Consider the following 17,970-nt stretch of genomic DNA (forward strand, 5'->3'; position numbering starts at 1 on the left):
CCGGGTTGGAAGAGGTGGGCCTGAGCGCGGTTCACTTGGGCTTTCGCCAAAGCTCGAAACTGAAAGCGAGACGTGACTTTTAAGGGACTGTTTCATATAGGTTAATTAATCATTCTTACTGTTCAGTGAACGCAAACTGCCGTAGCTTATCAAATACGCAAACCCCTCACTGCATGACAGCTGCGCACCTTCAGCAGACCTCCTCATTCCTGCAGCACGAGAGCTGTATGATTGTTTATGAGCGCCAAAAGAGGCGGATCTGTTCGGCGAAATATCTGACTGCGTGTCTCCGCATCCCTAAGGACTGTTTGGCGAAATATTTGACTGCATGTAACTGCATATCAAACCCACTGAAACTATATAACTAGAAAAATGTCCACTGTGCTGCTGAGGGACAGCGCTTCTCACTGAGCAGCGCAGCATTGATGACGTGAGCGTGCCGAGGCCCGATTGTGGTGTGAGTGCGGGCCGTCGGGGTAGACGAGAGGAGGGACAAGCGTGCTATAGCCCGGTTCGAGGCAACTGTACCTAGTGTGAGTACGGCCAAAGTTTACATTAAAGGGCTGGGTGTAGGTATAGTGTGTCCACCGCAGTATTGGGATAAGTTACTAGGGTACGTAATCGATTACAAATTACTGATTACTACTCGAAAATTGTAATCTGATTACATTGCTAATTACATAATGTAAAAAGTAATCAAATTACTAATTACTTCGAAGTTACTTTTATAACGTATGAAATATAAAAATACAAAATATGCTGCAGCTCTTTTAGTAATTTATTGTTCACTGAAAAACATTACACGGCGAAAGGGTGGCGCGGTGGGTAGCACGTTCGTCCCACAGCAAGAAGGTCGCTGGTTCGAGCCTCGGCTGGGTCAGTTGGCGTTTCTGTGTGGAGTTTGCATGTTTTCCCCATGTTCGTGTGGGTTTCCTCCTGGTGCTCCGGTTTCCCCCACAGTCCAAAGACATGTGGTACAGGTGAATTGGGTAAGCTAAAAATGATTGTAGTGTGTGTGTATGAATGAGGGTGGATGTTTCCCAGTCATGGGTTGCGGCTGGAAGCGTAAAACATATGCTGTATAAGTTGGCGGCTTATTAATAAAGGGACTAAGCCAAAAAGAAAATGAATGAATGAAAAACATTACAATGGGTTGATAGCTTGACATTTTCAAAAGCGGTAAAAAGATAATTAATCATTTACTTGTTTTAAACCCATTTGTCTCTTTTTTTTCATTTCTTTTTTTTTATACAAATGAAGGACTGAAGAAACCTGGATACCTGTACCCATTGACGTTCATAGTATGAAAAAGCACTGCAGTGTTCTGTGTTTGTCTGAGGTGTTTATTCTACCGAAATGTGAATGTATTAAGTGTGAAGCTGATCGGTCTGTTCATGCTCCTGGGAAATGCGAGCGCGTGCAATATGTGCTCTATATGTGCGCACACAATTTGCGCTCCCAATATGCCAAAAGTCGTGATATGTGAACGGCCCCATAAGCAGCTCAGAAGATACCTTCACTCTCAATCCTGCTCAAAAATCCAATTTAGCCTGTTTAGGTTGAGTTGAGGGCGAGGCAGTGGCGCAGTAGGTAGTGCTGTCGCCTCACAGCAAGAGGGTCGCTGGTCCGAACCTCAGCTCAGTTGGCCTTTCTGTATGGAGTTTGCTTGTTCTCCCTGCCTTAGTGTGGGTTTCCTCCGGGTGCTCCGGTTTCCCCCACAGTCCAAAGACATGTGGTAAAGGTGAATTGGGTAGGCTAAATTGACTAGTATATAAGTGTGTGTGTGGATGTTTCCCAGAGATGGGTTGCGGCTGGAAGGGCTTCCGCTGCGTAAAAAACTATCTAGATGAGTTGGCGGTTCATTCTGCTGTAGCGACCCCGGATTAATAAAGGGACTAAGCCGACAAGAAAATGAATGAATGAATGAAAGGTTGAGTTGAGCTGCTGTGTTTCTGGGCGTCACTGTCCTTCTTGATGATGAGTATTGTCTTAGAAGGCTTTCTGTTTGAATGCTTGAACAAGTTGCTGGTCGAGTTAAAAGCAGTCGAAAGTCCTTTAGACTGGATATAGATTGACTTTCACATCAATATTTTAGTTTTTACGCTCAATGAAATCAAAGTATTTTCTGTATTTCCACTTGAAGAAGCAACCACTCTCGTCAGCAACCATTTCAGCTCGCGTTCCAGCAATTAAAAATACACATGCTTATTAACTAATGTTGCAGCAGAAAACGTGATTTCAAAGAAGCATTTGTTTCTTCTCAATGTTATATTTGTAACGCAATTACACTGACTTTAGTAACTGTAATCAAACTACACACATGTAAATTGTAATGCGTGGCAATACTGCTTTCCTCCAAAATGTAATTAGATTTACAGTAACACGTTACTGTGGAGCGCATTACACCGAATTCTGGTCCACAGTCATATTGAGGTGATGAAGTCTTTTTCATAAAATAGGATCCAAATCCCTCCCATTTTGAGGCCGACCACAACTTGACAGGAGTGCGGTTTTCCCCGCCCACCGAATTGATTGACAGCCGCGTATTAACATGTCTCTATAGTAACGCGTATAATTATATCAACAAAACAGGACGTGCGCAAAGCAACTGAGGTTAAAAGATCTCTTCAGCTTGCTGTGATCATCAGTCATCATCAAATGTGATCAAGAATGTGTTTTACTAGTTTAAAAAGTTTTTAAAACACTACACGTTTGTAATAAAGACAGTAAAATTGCTGTAATTCATCACCACAGCCACATGCCAGTACAATTATAAAAGAAAACGCTTTAATCCAAGTTTGTGGACGTTAAATCAGGTTTATTTTATACATTAACATAGCAAATATCCATATAGCAGTGGATATTAAAGTGTATCCTGTCACATTTGCGTGCAAAAACAGTGTAAACTTAAACGTGCACGCTGTGTGTGTGTCTGCATTGTGTGTGAATCATCGAAAGGCTTGAATTAAGTCCACAGCAAATACATCAACTAATAATCATTGCAAAAGTTCTTACTGTAGTATTTCGCACAAACTTTGCGTGAGATCTGCTTCCGTCATGTCCGTCACTGTGCTGTTCTGACGCTGGAGAACCAGCATTAAATGGCAGACAACAAAAACAGTCCCATTGTGTTCAGAGCAGAAAATTCCAATATTCTAAAAGATATAATAAATAATCTGATGAGTGTTTGAGCTGAAACTTTTCAGACACAAAAGACTTATCTTAAATCTTGAAAATGGGTTAAAATAGGTGCCCTTAAAAAAGCACATGCATATATATATATATATATATATATATATATATTTTTTTTTTTTTAAAAAAGGAAACATTTCTGGATAAAACTGTAATAATAAATAATAATTAGTATATTTACAGTGATTAATTAATAATAATCTTGATGTGTGTGTGTGCGTGCCTGCATGTGTGTGTGAGTGTGCGTGCGTGCGCGTGCGTGTGTGTGATGAAATAGTTGTGAGTAAAATACTCAATTTCTGTAGATAATCTTGTTAATATAAATGACTGTTTATGATATGTAAGTATTTTATGGTTTATATGAATTGGCTCTATTGTAGAGGAATGTTAAGATTGTTTGTTGACCAAATGAAACCGCTGACGATCTCACTGTGGAATATTCAGTAGAAACTCATCTAGTCAGAATTTTTAGGCCCCTGTTTATTTTTTTTCCAATTTCTGTTTACTGGAGAGAAGACTTTTTCAACACATTTCACAATAGTTTTGATAAATCATTTCTAATAACTGATTTATTTTCTCTTTGCCATGATGACAGTTTATAATATTTTACTTGATAATTTTCAAGATACTAGCATTCAGTTTAAAGGGACATTTAAAGGCTTATCTAGGTTAATTAGGCAAGTTAGGGTAAAGAGGCAAGTCATTGTATAACAGTTGTTTGCTCTGTAGAATATTGAAAAAAAATGCTTAAGGGGGCTAATAATTCTGACCTTAAAATGGTTTTCAGAAAATTACAAACTGCTTTTTATTTTTTATTTCAAAGTAATAATGTATTACCACTTGGATCAAATATTGAGCATATAATTAAAAACAAAAATACAGACCCCACATTTTTTAGCTTGTAAAATGCACCATGAAATTAAGTCCAATGTCCAGTTTGATAGTTTGTCTTTGTTCCTCTGTTTCAGGAGCATATAATCAAGCACATCCTGACCTCTGCCAGAGATGAGCCTTCTGCTCCAGCCAGGTAAAACTAACAATCTGTTTTAGTCAGAACTGTGAATTTTTTTTATAATTACATTTAGGCCCAATTCTACCCCTTCGCTCTTCCTCTTTAGGACACCCCTACACGCAAGTATGCAAAATGAGGGGTAGTGGTGTCCCAATTCTTTTAGGTTTGAAGCGTAGGGCTAAGGGGAAGGGGTAAATAGACCTTGAAACTGAGATTTTTTTCAGGACCACACTCAAAACCAAAGGGTAAGAAAATTTCCCAGAATTACACCAGCCACAACAGCAGCATAGTTGCACACAGAAGTCAGGAGATCAACAAATGAGTATTTTTTATTGTCATTATTACAATTTTTTTACAACAAACAAGCACATGGGTTAATATATTCAAATTTACCTCAATTTTAACACTGAATAAAGCACATGAGGTCTACCTGAGATGATCATTGTCCGTTTTCTATTGTTCAGCTGCAAGAAATAGAATATGTTATATCAATTTGAGGTGTTGGTAAGAGCGGAAAGGAAATATTCCTTCTATCGCATGCCATTGCTTCTTTATAGAACACTCGCTCCTTTTGGCTCTGGCAACCTGCGCTTGAGTTTGTTTTGATCCTGGAATGCAATACCTAGTTCAACCACTGGGTGTCAAACTTACATACAGCACAATTAAACTACATCGCTGTAGTGAAATAGCAGTTTCCCATATGCATAACTCAAATATAAAACTTTCTATTAATAACAGGCAGGAGTTTAAAATAACAGCAAAGTTTTCTTCTTTAACTTAACACTTAAACTGAGATGAAAAATCTACTTCATCCAGAAATGGACTTTTGATGTGGTTACACATTCAACGATCTCTTCAAATAATGTTTCCTATTCAATTTTCTCTATTTAGTGTTGTAGCAACTTCTTAATGCTGTCAGTTTTATTGTTGTAGCATGTGTGTAAATGTTTAAACCATGTGTGTTACAACTTATCCCCTCATTAGTTTGTTCCCTGCTCTACCTTACATTAAAGTTGGTATTACTTACTGCATAATTGTAGCTGGTTTAATAGCCTGCCTGAGATTTATTTCATTATTCTGGTCCTTCACATTTCTGATATTGTAATGGTCTGTTTTCCAGGTCAGTGCATGCTTCTAGATTTGGTGTTGAAAAGAAAGCAAGCGAGCCCCGTGCCAGACAGATTAATAACTCTGTCCATTGCGGTCGGTGGTAAAGCGCTGTGGGGTTATGTGTCTGCTCATATTTAGACAGATTAGGAGCAGTGTCATTTAAAGTAATCCAGGACTCAGTGGGATTAGAGTGCATCCTGATGGGGCTCAAGTCATTAGAAGCCCCCCATCACTCCCTGCTGAAAAAGTTTGGGTGTTTTTTATTTTGAGAGAAAAAGTCAGGAAAGGCTTAGATCATGGAATGGTGCAGACAGGAGGCTGGATTAAATTTCTGTGGCCTTCTAGTAGTTAAGATGCGTGTCCCAGTCTATTCCTTCTATACAATGAGCGGTAGGCCCCTTTAAGATAATTACATTTTTAAATATGTATAAGGTTTTATATACCATAAATTTATTTATGGTTCTATCTGTCTTTCTGTATTTATTTATTTACAATGGTTTATTTACTTATTTATTTTACATCGATACTATTTCTTTATTTACATTGATTTATATTTATTTATTTACATGTTTTTATATTTATGTATTTACATTTATTTATTTTTATTTATGTATTTATATTTATGTTTATTTATTTACATGCATTTATAATTATATATTTTCAGTCACTTATATTTATTTATATTTATTTATTTACATGTATTTACATTTATTTACATTCATTCATATTTATTTATTTATTTACTTTCATTTAAATTTATTTATTTACATTATATATTTATTTATTTACACCAATTTATATTTATTTACATTCATATGTATTTATTTATTTACATTTATTTACATTCATTTATTATGTTCATTTACATTTATTTTGTTATGTTCATTTATATTTACTTATTTACATTAATTAATTAATTTTTATTTACACTAATTATATTTATTATTTATTTACATTCATTAATATATATATACATATATATATATATATATATATATATATATATTTTTTTTTATTTACATGTATTTACATTATAGTTTAAATTGATTTGTTTACATTGACATATTTATTTATCTATTTACATTTATATGTATTTATTTGTGTTGATTTATATTTACTTACATGTATTAATTTAGTTTAATTAATATTTGTTTGTTTATTTTTAATTTTTATTTTACTTGTTTTCAGTGCTAATGAATAACTAATAATACTACTACAATAAAATGTTTTCTAAATTTGGGCTATTTTAGATTTTGTAATGCTAATGGTCATTAACAATTAATTGAGTCAAATTGACAGTAAATATCTTTGTAATATTGTTACATTGATAACGTGGCATTTGTAATGTTACAAAAATATCAGGTTAACTCGCATATCCACAGATACAAGCACACATTTACATGTATACACATATTGTATATTAAGAAAGTACAATACAATGACTATTTTAACATATTGAGGTTTTTGCATTCTTTACCGGTGTAATCATACTTCATGTCCTATGTTGCATGAAAAAAATTGTGATAATAGCCAAAATACATTGTGTGGTTCAGAATTATTAATTTGTTTAATGCCAAAAATCATTCAAATATTAAATATAACCTTTATTGAAGACATGGTCAATTTCCTGCTGTAAATAAATCAAAACTTAGTAAAGTGCATTGCTAATGATTGCATTCAGACAAGATTAAAGGCAATGTTCCCTAAATCTTATGATTTATGTATTTTTCTCACCCTGAGATTTTCAAATAGCTCTATCTTGGCTAAATATTGTACTATCCTAACCAGCCATAGGTCACGCTTAAATAAATAAAGCTTTTATATTCAACTTTTAATCATTTATTAATGTCAGTTTCCCAAAACGTACACCTACTACTGTACTAATAGTTTTGTGGTCCAGGGTCTCATTTGTGTTTCAAGCAGAGAGTTTGCATATACAATACATCTTTAAGTATTGATTTTAGCAGTGTTGCTAATTGTCTTTTAAATTAAATGTTTCACCTTTTATATTTTAAGTTATATTTAAAAGTTATGTCCTTGTTTTTACGTTTCAGGTGTGTGGCGCTTTGTAGTCTGGGTATTTGGCTGTGTGAAGAGCTGGTTCATGGCACTCAGCATCCGCAGATCAAAGAAGCGCTTAACGTCATCTGTGTCACTCTCAAGGTAAGGGATGCTCATTTAAACATAAAAAAACACACACAAACACAAATTCTCCCGTTAAAGATTGATTATAAATGCAATAGAAGCATCTGTCTTGTAAAAGAAGCGTCGCTGGCAATGTAAGTGCGCACAGCAGAGAAATGATGGCATTGCCCTTGGCCTGAGTCTTCTGAAGCCGTTCCTGATGCCTGGGCTCACTGCACTGGCACAAGGGTTTTCTGCTCATCCAGAAGAAGATTATTCCATACTCCCTGCACCCACCCCTACCAGCCTTCCTAAATCTGGACCGTCAACATGTTTGGCTTCTCCGCTCCTCACAGACAGAAGGCTAATCCACTGAAGAATGCACGCTTCAGAGACTTCGAGGAATTATTACATTTCTGTCTGAAACCAAAGATGGGGCCAACAGAAGCGCACATACTCAAACTCTGGTCCAATCACAAGAGTCCGTCTGTCATGGGGTCGATTCTATTGGCTTTTCAGGGGAATCTGGTGTCAGTGCGAGGGTTAGATGTGAGGGTCTCGCTCCTTTGGGGTCGTTCCATGAAGCAGAATTAGCAAAGACTCATCCCAACTTAATCAGCTCAGATGAGACCCATAGTTTTGCCGTGCACATGTCTGAGCACATTGAAGTTTGAGTTTTAATATAGGCATTTTTCTATCTATCTATCTATCTATCTATCTATCTATCTATCTATCTATCTATCTATCTATCTATCTATCTATCTATCTATCTATCTATCTATCTATCTATCTATCTATCTATCTATCTATCTATCTATCTATCTATCTATCTATCTATCTATCTATCATCCATCAATCCATTGTTGTTCTATCTATCTATCTATCTATCTATCTATCTATCTATCTATCTATCTATCTATCTATCTATCTATCTATCTATCTATCTGTCTGTCTGTCTGTCTGTCTGTCTGTCTGTCTGTCTGTCTGTCTGTCTGTCTGTCTGTCGGTCGGTCGGTCGGTCTATCTATCTATCTATCATCCATCAATCCATTGTTGTTCTATCTATCTATCTATCTATCTATCTATCTGTCTGTCTGTCTGTCTGTCTGTCTGTCTGTCGGTCGGTCGGTCGGTCGGTCGGTCGGTCTATCGTTCTATCTATCATGTCTGTTCATCTATGCTGTTGTTGATGTATTTACATTCATTCATTCATTTTCTTTTTGGCTTAGTCCCTTTATTAATCTGGGATCGCCACAGCAGAATGAACCGCCAACTTATCCAGCATATGTTTTACGCAGCGGATTCCCATCCACAAACACTCATTCACATACAATACAGACTATTTAGCTTACCCAATTCACCTATAGTGGAGAACATGCAAACTCCAAACAGAAATGCCAACTGACCCAGCCGGGGCTCAAACCAGCAATCTTCATGCTGTGAGGTGATTGTGCTACCCATTACACCACCATGCTGCCCTGTATTTACATTATATTAATTATTTTTTGTTATACTAATAAGTAAAGCTGAAATCCCATATCATGACATCATATCATAGCTTGATAATGATATACCGTTAAAGTCAGAATTATCAGCCGCCTTTTTTTATTTTTTTTATAAAGTTTCCTAAATAATTTTTAACAGGGCAAGAAAAATTTCACAGTTTGTCTGATAATATTTTGTCTTTTGGAGAAAGTCCTATTTGTTTTATTTTTGATAGAATAAAAGTTTTAAAATTTTTAACCATTTTTAAGGTCAAAATTATTTTCCCCTTTAAGTTATATATGTTTCTCAATAGTCTACAGATCAAACCATCGTTATACAATAACTTGCCTAATTACCCCAACTAATTAACCTAGTTAGGCCTTTAAATGTCACTTTAAGCTGTATAGAAGTGTCTTGAAAAATATCTAGTCAAATATTATTTGCTGTCATCACGGCAACGCTAAAATAAATCAGTTATTAAAAATAAGTTATTAAAACTATCATGTTTAGAAATGTGTTGGAAAAATCATCTCACCGTTAAACAGAAATTGGGGGGAAAAAATTAACTGTGGAGCTAATAATTCTGACTTCAACTGATCATGATATTGTACCATTTTTGTTAATTCTATCAATTATAGTTTCGCACCTTATTTAGATTGTCAGGGCAAATATTTGTTTAAAAAAAAAAGTATGAAACTAAAATAAAAATGTTAATGAAATAAAAAAAACACTTGTCTAATACTAATGACAGTTACTGGTCCAACATTAAAATAAAAAAAATATTTCTAAACAAAAGTCAAAATGTAAACATTGTACTTTCAAGATTAGTTTTCTTGTGATTCTGTCTTTCATGCTTTTTTCTGCATTTTTGTAATGGTGTGTAATATTGCACTACTATAAATTATTAAAAAGTAAAGAATGCATTTTGTGACACCACAAAATAAACAATGGAGTATAATATAAAGCAATAGATTTTTCATTTTGTCCATACGATACATATTGTCATACTGCTCTGCTTAATAATACAATATACAGTAACATGTTTTGGGTCGATGCTATTGTCTTGAATCTGGTGTTAGTTCAAGGGTTAGACATGAGGGTCTCTCTCCTTTGGGGTCGTTCCATGAAGCAGAATTAGCAAAGACTCATCCCAACTTAATCAGCTCAGATGAGACTCACCATACAATTTACCCTGCACATGTCTGAGCACATTAAAGTTTGTTGATTGCTTTAACCGTTGATGCCTTCCTTGCAGTTCTCCAATAAAAACGTCGCCCTGGTGGCTTCAGACATTTTGCACCTGCTGATAAACTACGTGGATGAACTGGAGAAATTTCCACCCAACACTCCAAAGAAAATAGTGGAGGTAAAGTCTGTCGAGCTGAAAGCGGATTTTAAGTGAAGCTTGATTCTTAAAGGGACACATTTACTCTTCGCATTTACTCTTCACTTGTTCTGAACCTATTTGAGTTTCTTTCTTCTGTTGAACACAAAGGAAGATATTTTGAAAAATGCTGCATTAGCTGCATCCAAAATTGCATACTTACTTCCATACTATATGGTACATTAAAAACAGTATGTCCGGATTCAAAGTATTCAAAAATGACCTAACACTTGCAGCGAGATAATGAAGTGTGCATCAGATGGGCACTACGCTATTCCAAGATGCCATGCAAGAGAATTATTGTAGTATGTCCATTCATACTACTCATATTCATACTATATAGAATGTACTTTTCTAACAAACATGTAGTAATTTCAAGTTCAGATGTAGTACCTACTCGAGTAGTAGGCAATTTCGGACTCAGCCATTTACTTCCATCATGACTTTTTTTCTTGAATCACTTCAGTATATTCTTTGAATTTTTACTGAATCACTCTGCTGTTTATTTCCCTATTCTTTTTAGAATATAACTAAGCCTTTAATTGCATTTTTAAGGGATTTACAGGGATTTACATCCTCACTTTAGATGAGCTCAAAAAACAGTTGGAATTTATTAACATAAAGAGTAACCGTTAATAAATGCCTAACAAATAAGATGTATAAATGTTCATTTAAATAGTTTATTAATCATTTACATATTCTGAATGATCTGGAAAACTACCTGCTTATCTTAAATGACTGGTTTGTAAATAATGCAAAACTTAATGAACAATCATACCATTGAGCACACTAAATATGAAGAGTTTATATGCAAAAACCGGTAAAAGCCATTAGACATTTTCTTCTAAAATTAGCATTTTTGTCAGACTCCTGTGTGTAGGCTCAGTAATTTAACTTTTCTAGTGACGAATAAGTTCTTTACATTGCCTTTAAAGGGAAATAACTGAACATAAACATAGGAGGCTGAAAAAAATGGTAATTTCAGAAAGACATTTCAGACCACATTGAGAGATTTTTTGCATCTGAACTCTTCATATGTTCTTATACTGTAAGTCATGAATACAGAATTTGTAGCTGTATTTATGAACTGCTTACCAATGTTTATTAACAGAGTTAATGCTTAAGAAATTATGATACAGCTGTTTGTTAATGCTTAATAAATGATTCATAGTGTGCAGTTATTATAAAGTATTATCTTTTTTTTCCCTACTATTGAAGTCAGTGGGTTCCTGCAGCCACCATTCTTCAAAACATCTTGTTTTGTGTTCAACAGAAGAAACTATAAACTAGGAATAAATGATGATTATTTTCAGTTTTAAGTGAACTGTCTCTTTAAATGTGAAATTAATGTGTGTTTTCTACTTTTTAGGTTCTTATTGCAACCATCACTTACCTTCTTCCAGCCACAGAGTCCTCTCCTCATGAGCTGGACAAGAGGGTATGTTTCAGTAATACAAAGCAAGAATAAACTCCTAAAAATGTGAAATAAAAAACTCTTATGTTGTTTGTTCAGCTAACATCTTTTGTGTGCAAACAGTATTTGCTCACTGTTACATCTTTTGAAAACACACTTATAGAGTTATTTGACAATGTCCGGGCTTTTTTGTTGTTTGTATAATGCTGATTAATTTCAAATTACGATCTGTCCCAGTCACATATTCTCTTCATCATTTTCTCTGTTGTGTCTTAAAAAGTGGATGAAAAAAACAGTTTGTCCTAATATTAACTTGTATGATGTTGGAATTTACAATCAATTCCATGCGTGTTCAAGAAAAAAGGTCAGGAGAGGTTTTTCTTCAATGTCAAAAATCGCAACAATTTATTGAATACAAATGAATAATTCGATTCACAGAATTCTGTTATCCTCAATGCAATGCAGAAGTTACATTAAGGAGGTGCGCAACAACCTTCTTTTCCCGACTTCTTCAACTTATATAGGCAGCTGATATTAACAGGTGGAGTTTAATGAAATTCGTCATTTGTCAGTCATTGATCAGTCCTCCATTGGCCGCACCATAGACATACTTCCTCTTTTTCTACAAATTCTCTGCACAACAAAAAAAAAAAGCATACAACTTTCTGTGCTCTTTGTTCAGTTTTAACACCTCTCTTCAGACAGGAAGTTTCTGCAGAGCTGAATTTAATTTTGGACCTGCATCTATCTATTTCTGCAAAAATGCTAATTAGTATGCACAGCACTCGCACACAACAGTAGAAGTTCAGTTAATATATGACCCGTACATGACCAATACAAATAATTGTTTGATTAAAAGAACAAGAGACAAAAATATTATAAAAAAGATTCCTATTTTCCAACAATGATTGATTGTTTCTCTGTGTATTACCGTACTAAATATATCTCAAAATAAGTATTTTTTTTTACAGTTTTTTTTAATTTCCATTGAAACAGTTCTGCTATTTGTAGCATTAGAGTTGTAGCAAAAAAACTACTTCAGATAGATTTAAGAATATACATTTGTAAATAATATTTATAACATAATATCATGCATATAACATTGACACTATGCAGTATTCACTATTGGAGAACATTCATCTGAGGCAGCATATTTGTCATGTGGTGTTCCCCAGGGATATATTTTAGCCCCTATTCTTTTCTCCTTCTATATGCTTTCTCTGGGCTCTATTTTTAGTAAACACGGTTTGTCTTTTCACTGTTATGCGGATGACACCCAAATCTACCTGCCTTTAAAACCAAGTTCAAGTGGCCAAAGGACTCTTATGCTATGCTTGTCAGATGTAAAAGCCTGGTTGTCTTTAAACTTTCTAGATTTTGATGAGAGTAAGACTAAGATCATTTAGTTTGGCCCGTCAAACTCTTCTAGAGCACCAATAGTTAATCTTGAAATTTTTCTATGAAGCCCTGGGTAAAAAAATCTGGCTGTTATTCTGGATGATGGCTTGGGATTTGACAAACAGATAAATGCAGTGATTAAATCCTGCTTCTTTCAGCTTCGGCTTTTAAAAATAGTCAAATCTATTCCATCTAGAAAAAGTGTTGAAAAAAAATTATCCATGCTTTTATTACCACTAGATTGAACTATTGTAACTCACTATACTTTGGGATTAGTCAGAAAACCTTATCTTGTTTACAGTTAGTTCAAAATGCTGGTTCAAGGCTTTTCAGAGGTATCGAGAAACATGACCACATCACACCAGTTTTACACTCTTTGCACTGGTTGCCTGTGCATTATCGAGTCACTTTTAAAATTCTTCTCCTGGTTTTAAATCTCTAAATGGCCTGTCAGACATGTTGATTGAGCATCAGCCTGGTTGGTCTCTTCGGTCTTTCAACCAGAGATTGTTATGCATCCCTAATGCTGAGTTCAGACTGCATGATTTTCAAACTAATTGTTTCGCAGATGTTTTCACACTGCATGACTATCTGAGCTAGCGTTCTGTCACTGCTTTGTTTACACTGTAGGATGAATCGGCATCAGGACGTTTCACACTGCATGACTTTACTTTAGGAAGAATCACAGACAACTTTGTCCAAACTACGTCTCGCAACCAAAGACGTAGTATGTCTTTTGTTATTAACTACATAATGAGAAAGACGCCTTTAATGGGGTATAATATGTACATATTTCCTCACCTGGCTTTAAAGGGAATTAGCAATTTCTCCTCAACTTTTTTTTTCAACCTGGTTGTGATATTGCTCACATGACACAACAAACAGACACGTGTGCTCCAGCCAAACTTACACTAGTTTTTCCTCCATTTTTTGGGTCCAAATAACCTAGAATAAATGAGCGCTTTTAACTTTTTCCCCAACCTCCCGCTGGCCTGCAGGTACCCACACTAGTGGATGCTGCTTTCTAATTGGCTGTAGGTGATCGCTGATGTTATTTTCAGTCAAAACCTATTTCACACGGCATGATTTGAATCTCCGACAGCTCCAGATATTTAGCATGCCAAATATCTCAAAGGCATCGGCGACTCATTGGCGATTCTTTCAGATCACTTCTTTGATTGTTCACATTGTGTGATTGTTACTCACATGAACGTCACCGATTTGCTGTGAATTTAGGCATTTGTTGGCAATTTCTCAAAAACTGTCGGCGAGTCAAAATCGAGGCTAAAATCATGCATTCTGAACTCTGCATAAAAAGCTGAAATGTAAGGGTGCCTTAGCAGTAGCTGGTTGTGGAATGCTCTGCCCCTCTGTATTAGTTCTGTTTCGTTTCTGTCTGTTTTTAAATCTAGGTTGAAAACTAACCACTTTGATTTGGCATTTTATCAATGAAAATTGTCTGTTTTAGCTATAATTTAATGTTTTTCTTTGTTGTGATGTGTATTGTGCAGCACATTGGTCAACGTCTGGTTGTGTTTAATAGTGCTATATAAATAAAATTGACATTGACAGTATTCAGCATTGATATGAAATAATTTATTTGACTGTCGACTAGTAATTCAACTTTGAAATTACATGAATAAATTAAAAATAATTAAATCAATAAAAATGCATTGAAATCCAAAGTATTTGTACCGTTTTAAAACATATTTGTTCACTCACTATTTCTCTTTTTCAGCTGGTTGTGTCTCTACTGCTGTGCTTGCTGGACTGGGTGATGGCTCTACCTCCAAAAACACTCCTCCAGCCGGTCCAAGGAGCCTCGGATAAGGAGAAAACTGACAAGTCTGTCCTCAGCTGCATCTATAAAGTATGATACCAGCACTCACTTATTTACATTTTGTTACATTTATGAGTATCCTGTGAAAACAGATAACATCCATGATGGAGATTTTGTTAAATTACTAACCCCATTGTTCGTCTCTTAGGTCCTCCATGGTTGTGTCTATGGGGCTCAGAGCTTCAGTAACCCCAGTTACTTCCCCATTCACCTGTCAGACTTAAGCAGCCCAGACTACGACCCCTTCTTACTACTAGAAAACCTTAAGGAGCCGGAGCCACTCCATTCACCTGACTCTGAACGCTCCTCCAAACTGCAACCAGTAACTGAAGGCAAGTAAACACTTGTCGTCTTGTTATCCAGTTGTTGTTGTTTTTTTATGTTTATTTATCTGATAATTTGTCAGGTTCTACTCTCACTCTTCTCTTATGCCATTTCTGTCCCGAAGCATTTTTTTTCTCGAGCTGAGTGATTGTTTTTTGTCAATGGTAGCGCTGCTTTTTTTAACATCCTCAGCATAGCGAGGCGCTAAGTGGGCATTTAACAGTCAGCGCTAACTGCTCAGTGTTGTTTCAGCCGTTGCAAATTGAAAAACGCAGCGCTCGTCGGTATCATTTTGAGCTAGCTGTCCAATCGCAGTGGAAGGGGGCGGGACAATGCCTCGCAAATGTCAACAAATAACCTACTTAAGACTTTTAACTTATAATCTGTATCATAGCAACTGACAGAAAAAAATTGCTGTACATTCACGCAAAAACACTTCAGTGGACTCGCATTATTGCAGTTTGTTTTAAGCATCAAGTCTCTTTTTGTCCCTCACAAGCAATGTTTTCAATCAATCAATCAATCAATCAATCAATCTTTTTTTATATTATAGCACCTTACTACAACCAAGGTTTACCAAATTGTTTTACACCAATAAAAACAAAATATACAACACTTGAAATCAAATAATGTAAGAAATTTTTGTACAATACAGCATAACATTAAGACAGATAAAAGCATCAGTGCTACTTTGTATTAAAAGCCATTTTGATTTTTAACAATGGCGATCATACACCAGCAGCGATGACACATTGTGGACTATGAACAAAGTAAACACGGTAATCAGCAGCAATCCTGACAGACGCCATCTTACAATTCTAAGTTGTGAAATAAAAAATTGCATAATTTAAAAGTTGCGTGTACAATATGAATAGTGTGTGTGTGTGTGCGCGTGCGTGCAAGCGTGCGTGTGTGTGCATAGATTATCTTTCATCCTTTATAAATAAGTTGCAACTGTTTGGGAACACAATTGTAAGAGAGTGTCCAAACTCGGTCCTGGAGGGCCGGTGTCCTGCAAAGTTTTGTTCCAACCCTACTCAGACACACCTGGGCTAGCTGATCAAGCTCTTATTAGGCTTTCTACAAGCATCCTTGCAGGTGTGTTGAGGCAAGTTGGAACTAAAATCTGCAGGACACTGCCCCTCCAGGACAGAGTTTAGCTCCAACTTGCCTCAACACAGCTGTAAGGATGCTTCTAGAAAGCCTAATAAGAGCTTGATTAGCTAGCCCAGGTGTGTCTGATTGGGGTTGGAACTAAACTTTGCTGGACACCCGCCCTCCAGGAACGAGTTTGGACACCCCTGATATAGACAAATAAACAAGTATAGTGTACATATACATACTGGACTGATTTTTGCTGTGTTCTCTGATGAATCCCTTACCCAAAGAGCACCGACACATTATTTAAGCTGCCTCTGAGCACTTTTTGTTTGACTTTGGATTTTGAGACCTATTGATTTTTTTTTTTTGTATGTAACCACTCAAAGTACCATTTGGACCAATAAGACATCACTGTGGGTGGAGCTACCCAACACAACTAACATAATCCTCTACCTCAGTGTTTCTCAACCACATTAATATAGGACCACCAGCTCTGCACATTTGCCATGTGTCCTTAACCAAAGACACCTGATTCAGATCATCATCTCAAAGACTGAAAGACCTGTAATAAGTGCGACGGACAAAGGAGACATACAAAACATGCAGTGTTCGTGGTTCTCCAGAATTGTGGTGGAGAAACACTGCTCTGCCTGACCTAAACAACTTAGTACATAGCCTAAATAGAAATGAATTTACTACTTACTGTTGCACTAAAGACAAAAAACAGATATTAAAATGCTTAAGCTTGATGTGCAGTGTTAACCAATATTTCTCCTATTGTCATTACCTTCTGGTGTTAAAACTTGCTGAAAAAAATCAGAAGAAGCAGGAATGAACCACTTAATGTCTTCATCACTGAATCAGTTTGCTCCTCCAATGCTAGTTTCAGCATGTGTTAGGAAGAGGATGGTTTGAGATTGACAGCAGGGGTCTTTCTTCCTGTGCTGCCGGTGTTGTTCCTTCCTCCATCAGGGCAAAATAACTAATCATTGCAGCCCTGAGTGAGACATGTGTCCACCGCTTTCCTATCTCCTTTACTCTTGAAATTACTCCTAGCGCTGTATTCTTGCTAGATCGGAGGGCACTCGGCAGCCGAGGTGGTCCATACTAAAGGCTGCTTCATCAGGATAAAATCCCTCCCCCCCGAGAGCTTCGGTCTGCGAATGTTTTGGCTCATTACGGTGGTGGAGAGTGTCTCTGAATGTGATTGGTGTGGTGTGTTGATTGGGGGGAGTGGGCCTCTGGCACGTCGAGTGTACTGGTATTGGGCTGCTCTCTGCATGGTTTCTTTGTGAGTTCTGGCAGCATTTCGAGGAGGGAGTGTCTCCGCCGGGAGCTTCGAGGCATCTGCACCTCTCCCCAGGCATCCTGCATTCTTCATCACACCCTAATGTCCCCGTATTCACACCAGCCGTCCGCACCTTCACTCATCCCGGCTCTGCAGGAGCTTAACACTGATGGATCTGAAAATCACTACATCCCTGATGAAACCAGCGCTCTAACTGCTTTTCTTTACTTGTTTCTGACACCTCGTCATCATCACTGTTGGCTCCTTATGACTCTCGCTGTCTTGCAGACCTGTTTTG

At 36.4% G+C, this 17,970-nt stretch overlaps 1 protein-coding gene across 26 annotated transcripts in view; it reads left to right on the forward strand.

Annotated features, from left to right (window-relative positions):
- ralgapa1 (Ral GTPase activating protein catalytic subunit alpha 1) overlaps positions 1-17,970 on the forward strand; it is a 161,912-nt gene that overhangs the window by 70,265 nt on the left and 73,677 nt on the right. For all 26 annotated transcript variants that reach the window (XR_015513095.1, XR_015513092.1, XR_015513089.1 and 23 more), the window contains 6 exons: positions 4,161-4,219; positions 7,369-7,477; positions 10,179-10,289; positions 11,677-11,745; positions 14,858-14,989; positions 15,108-15,291. Coding sequence is in view for 8 of the 26 variants with exons in the window: in XM_087290133.1 (XP_087146259.1) it covers positions 4,161-4,219; positions 7,369-7,477; positions 10,179-10,289; positions 11,677-11,745; positions 14,858-14,989; positions 15,108-15,291 (664 nt within the window). In the remaining 18 variants the exon portion in view is untranslated. The remainder of the gene's footprint in view (positions 1-4,160; positions 4,220-7,368; positions 7,478-10,178; positions 10,290-11,676; positions 11,746-14,857; positions 14,990-15,107; positions 15,292-17,970) is intronic.

Source organism: Danio rerio, chromosome 17 (assembly GCF_052040795.2).
Source record: "Danio rerio strain M-AB ecotype USA chromosome 17, GRCz13ab, whole genome shotgun sequence".
Lineage (NCBI taxonomy): Eukaryota > Metazoa > Chordata > Actinopteri > Cypriniformes > Danionidae > Danio > Danio rerio.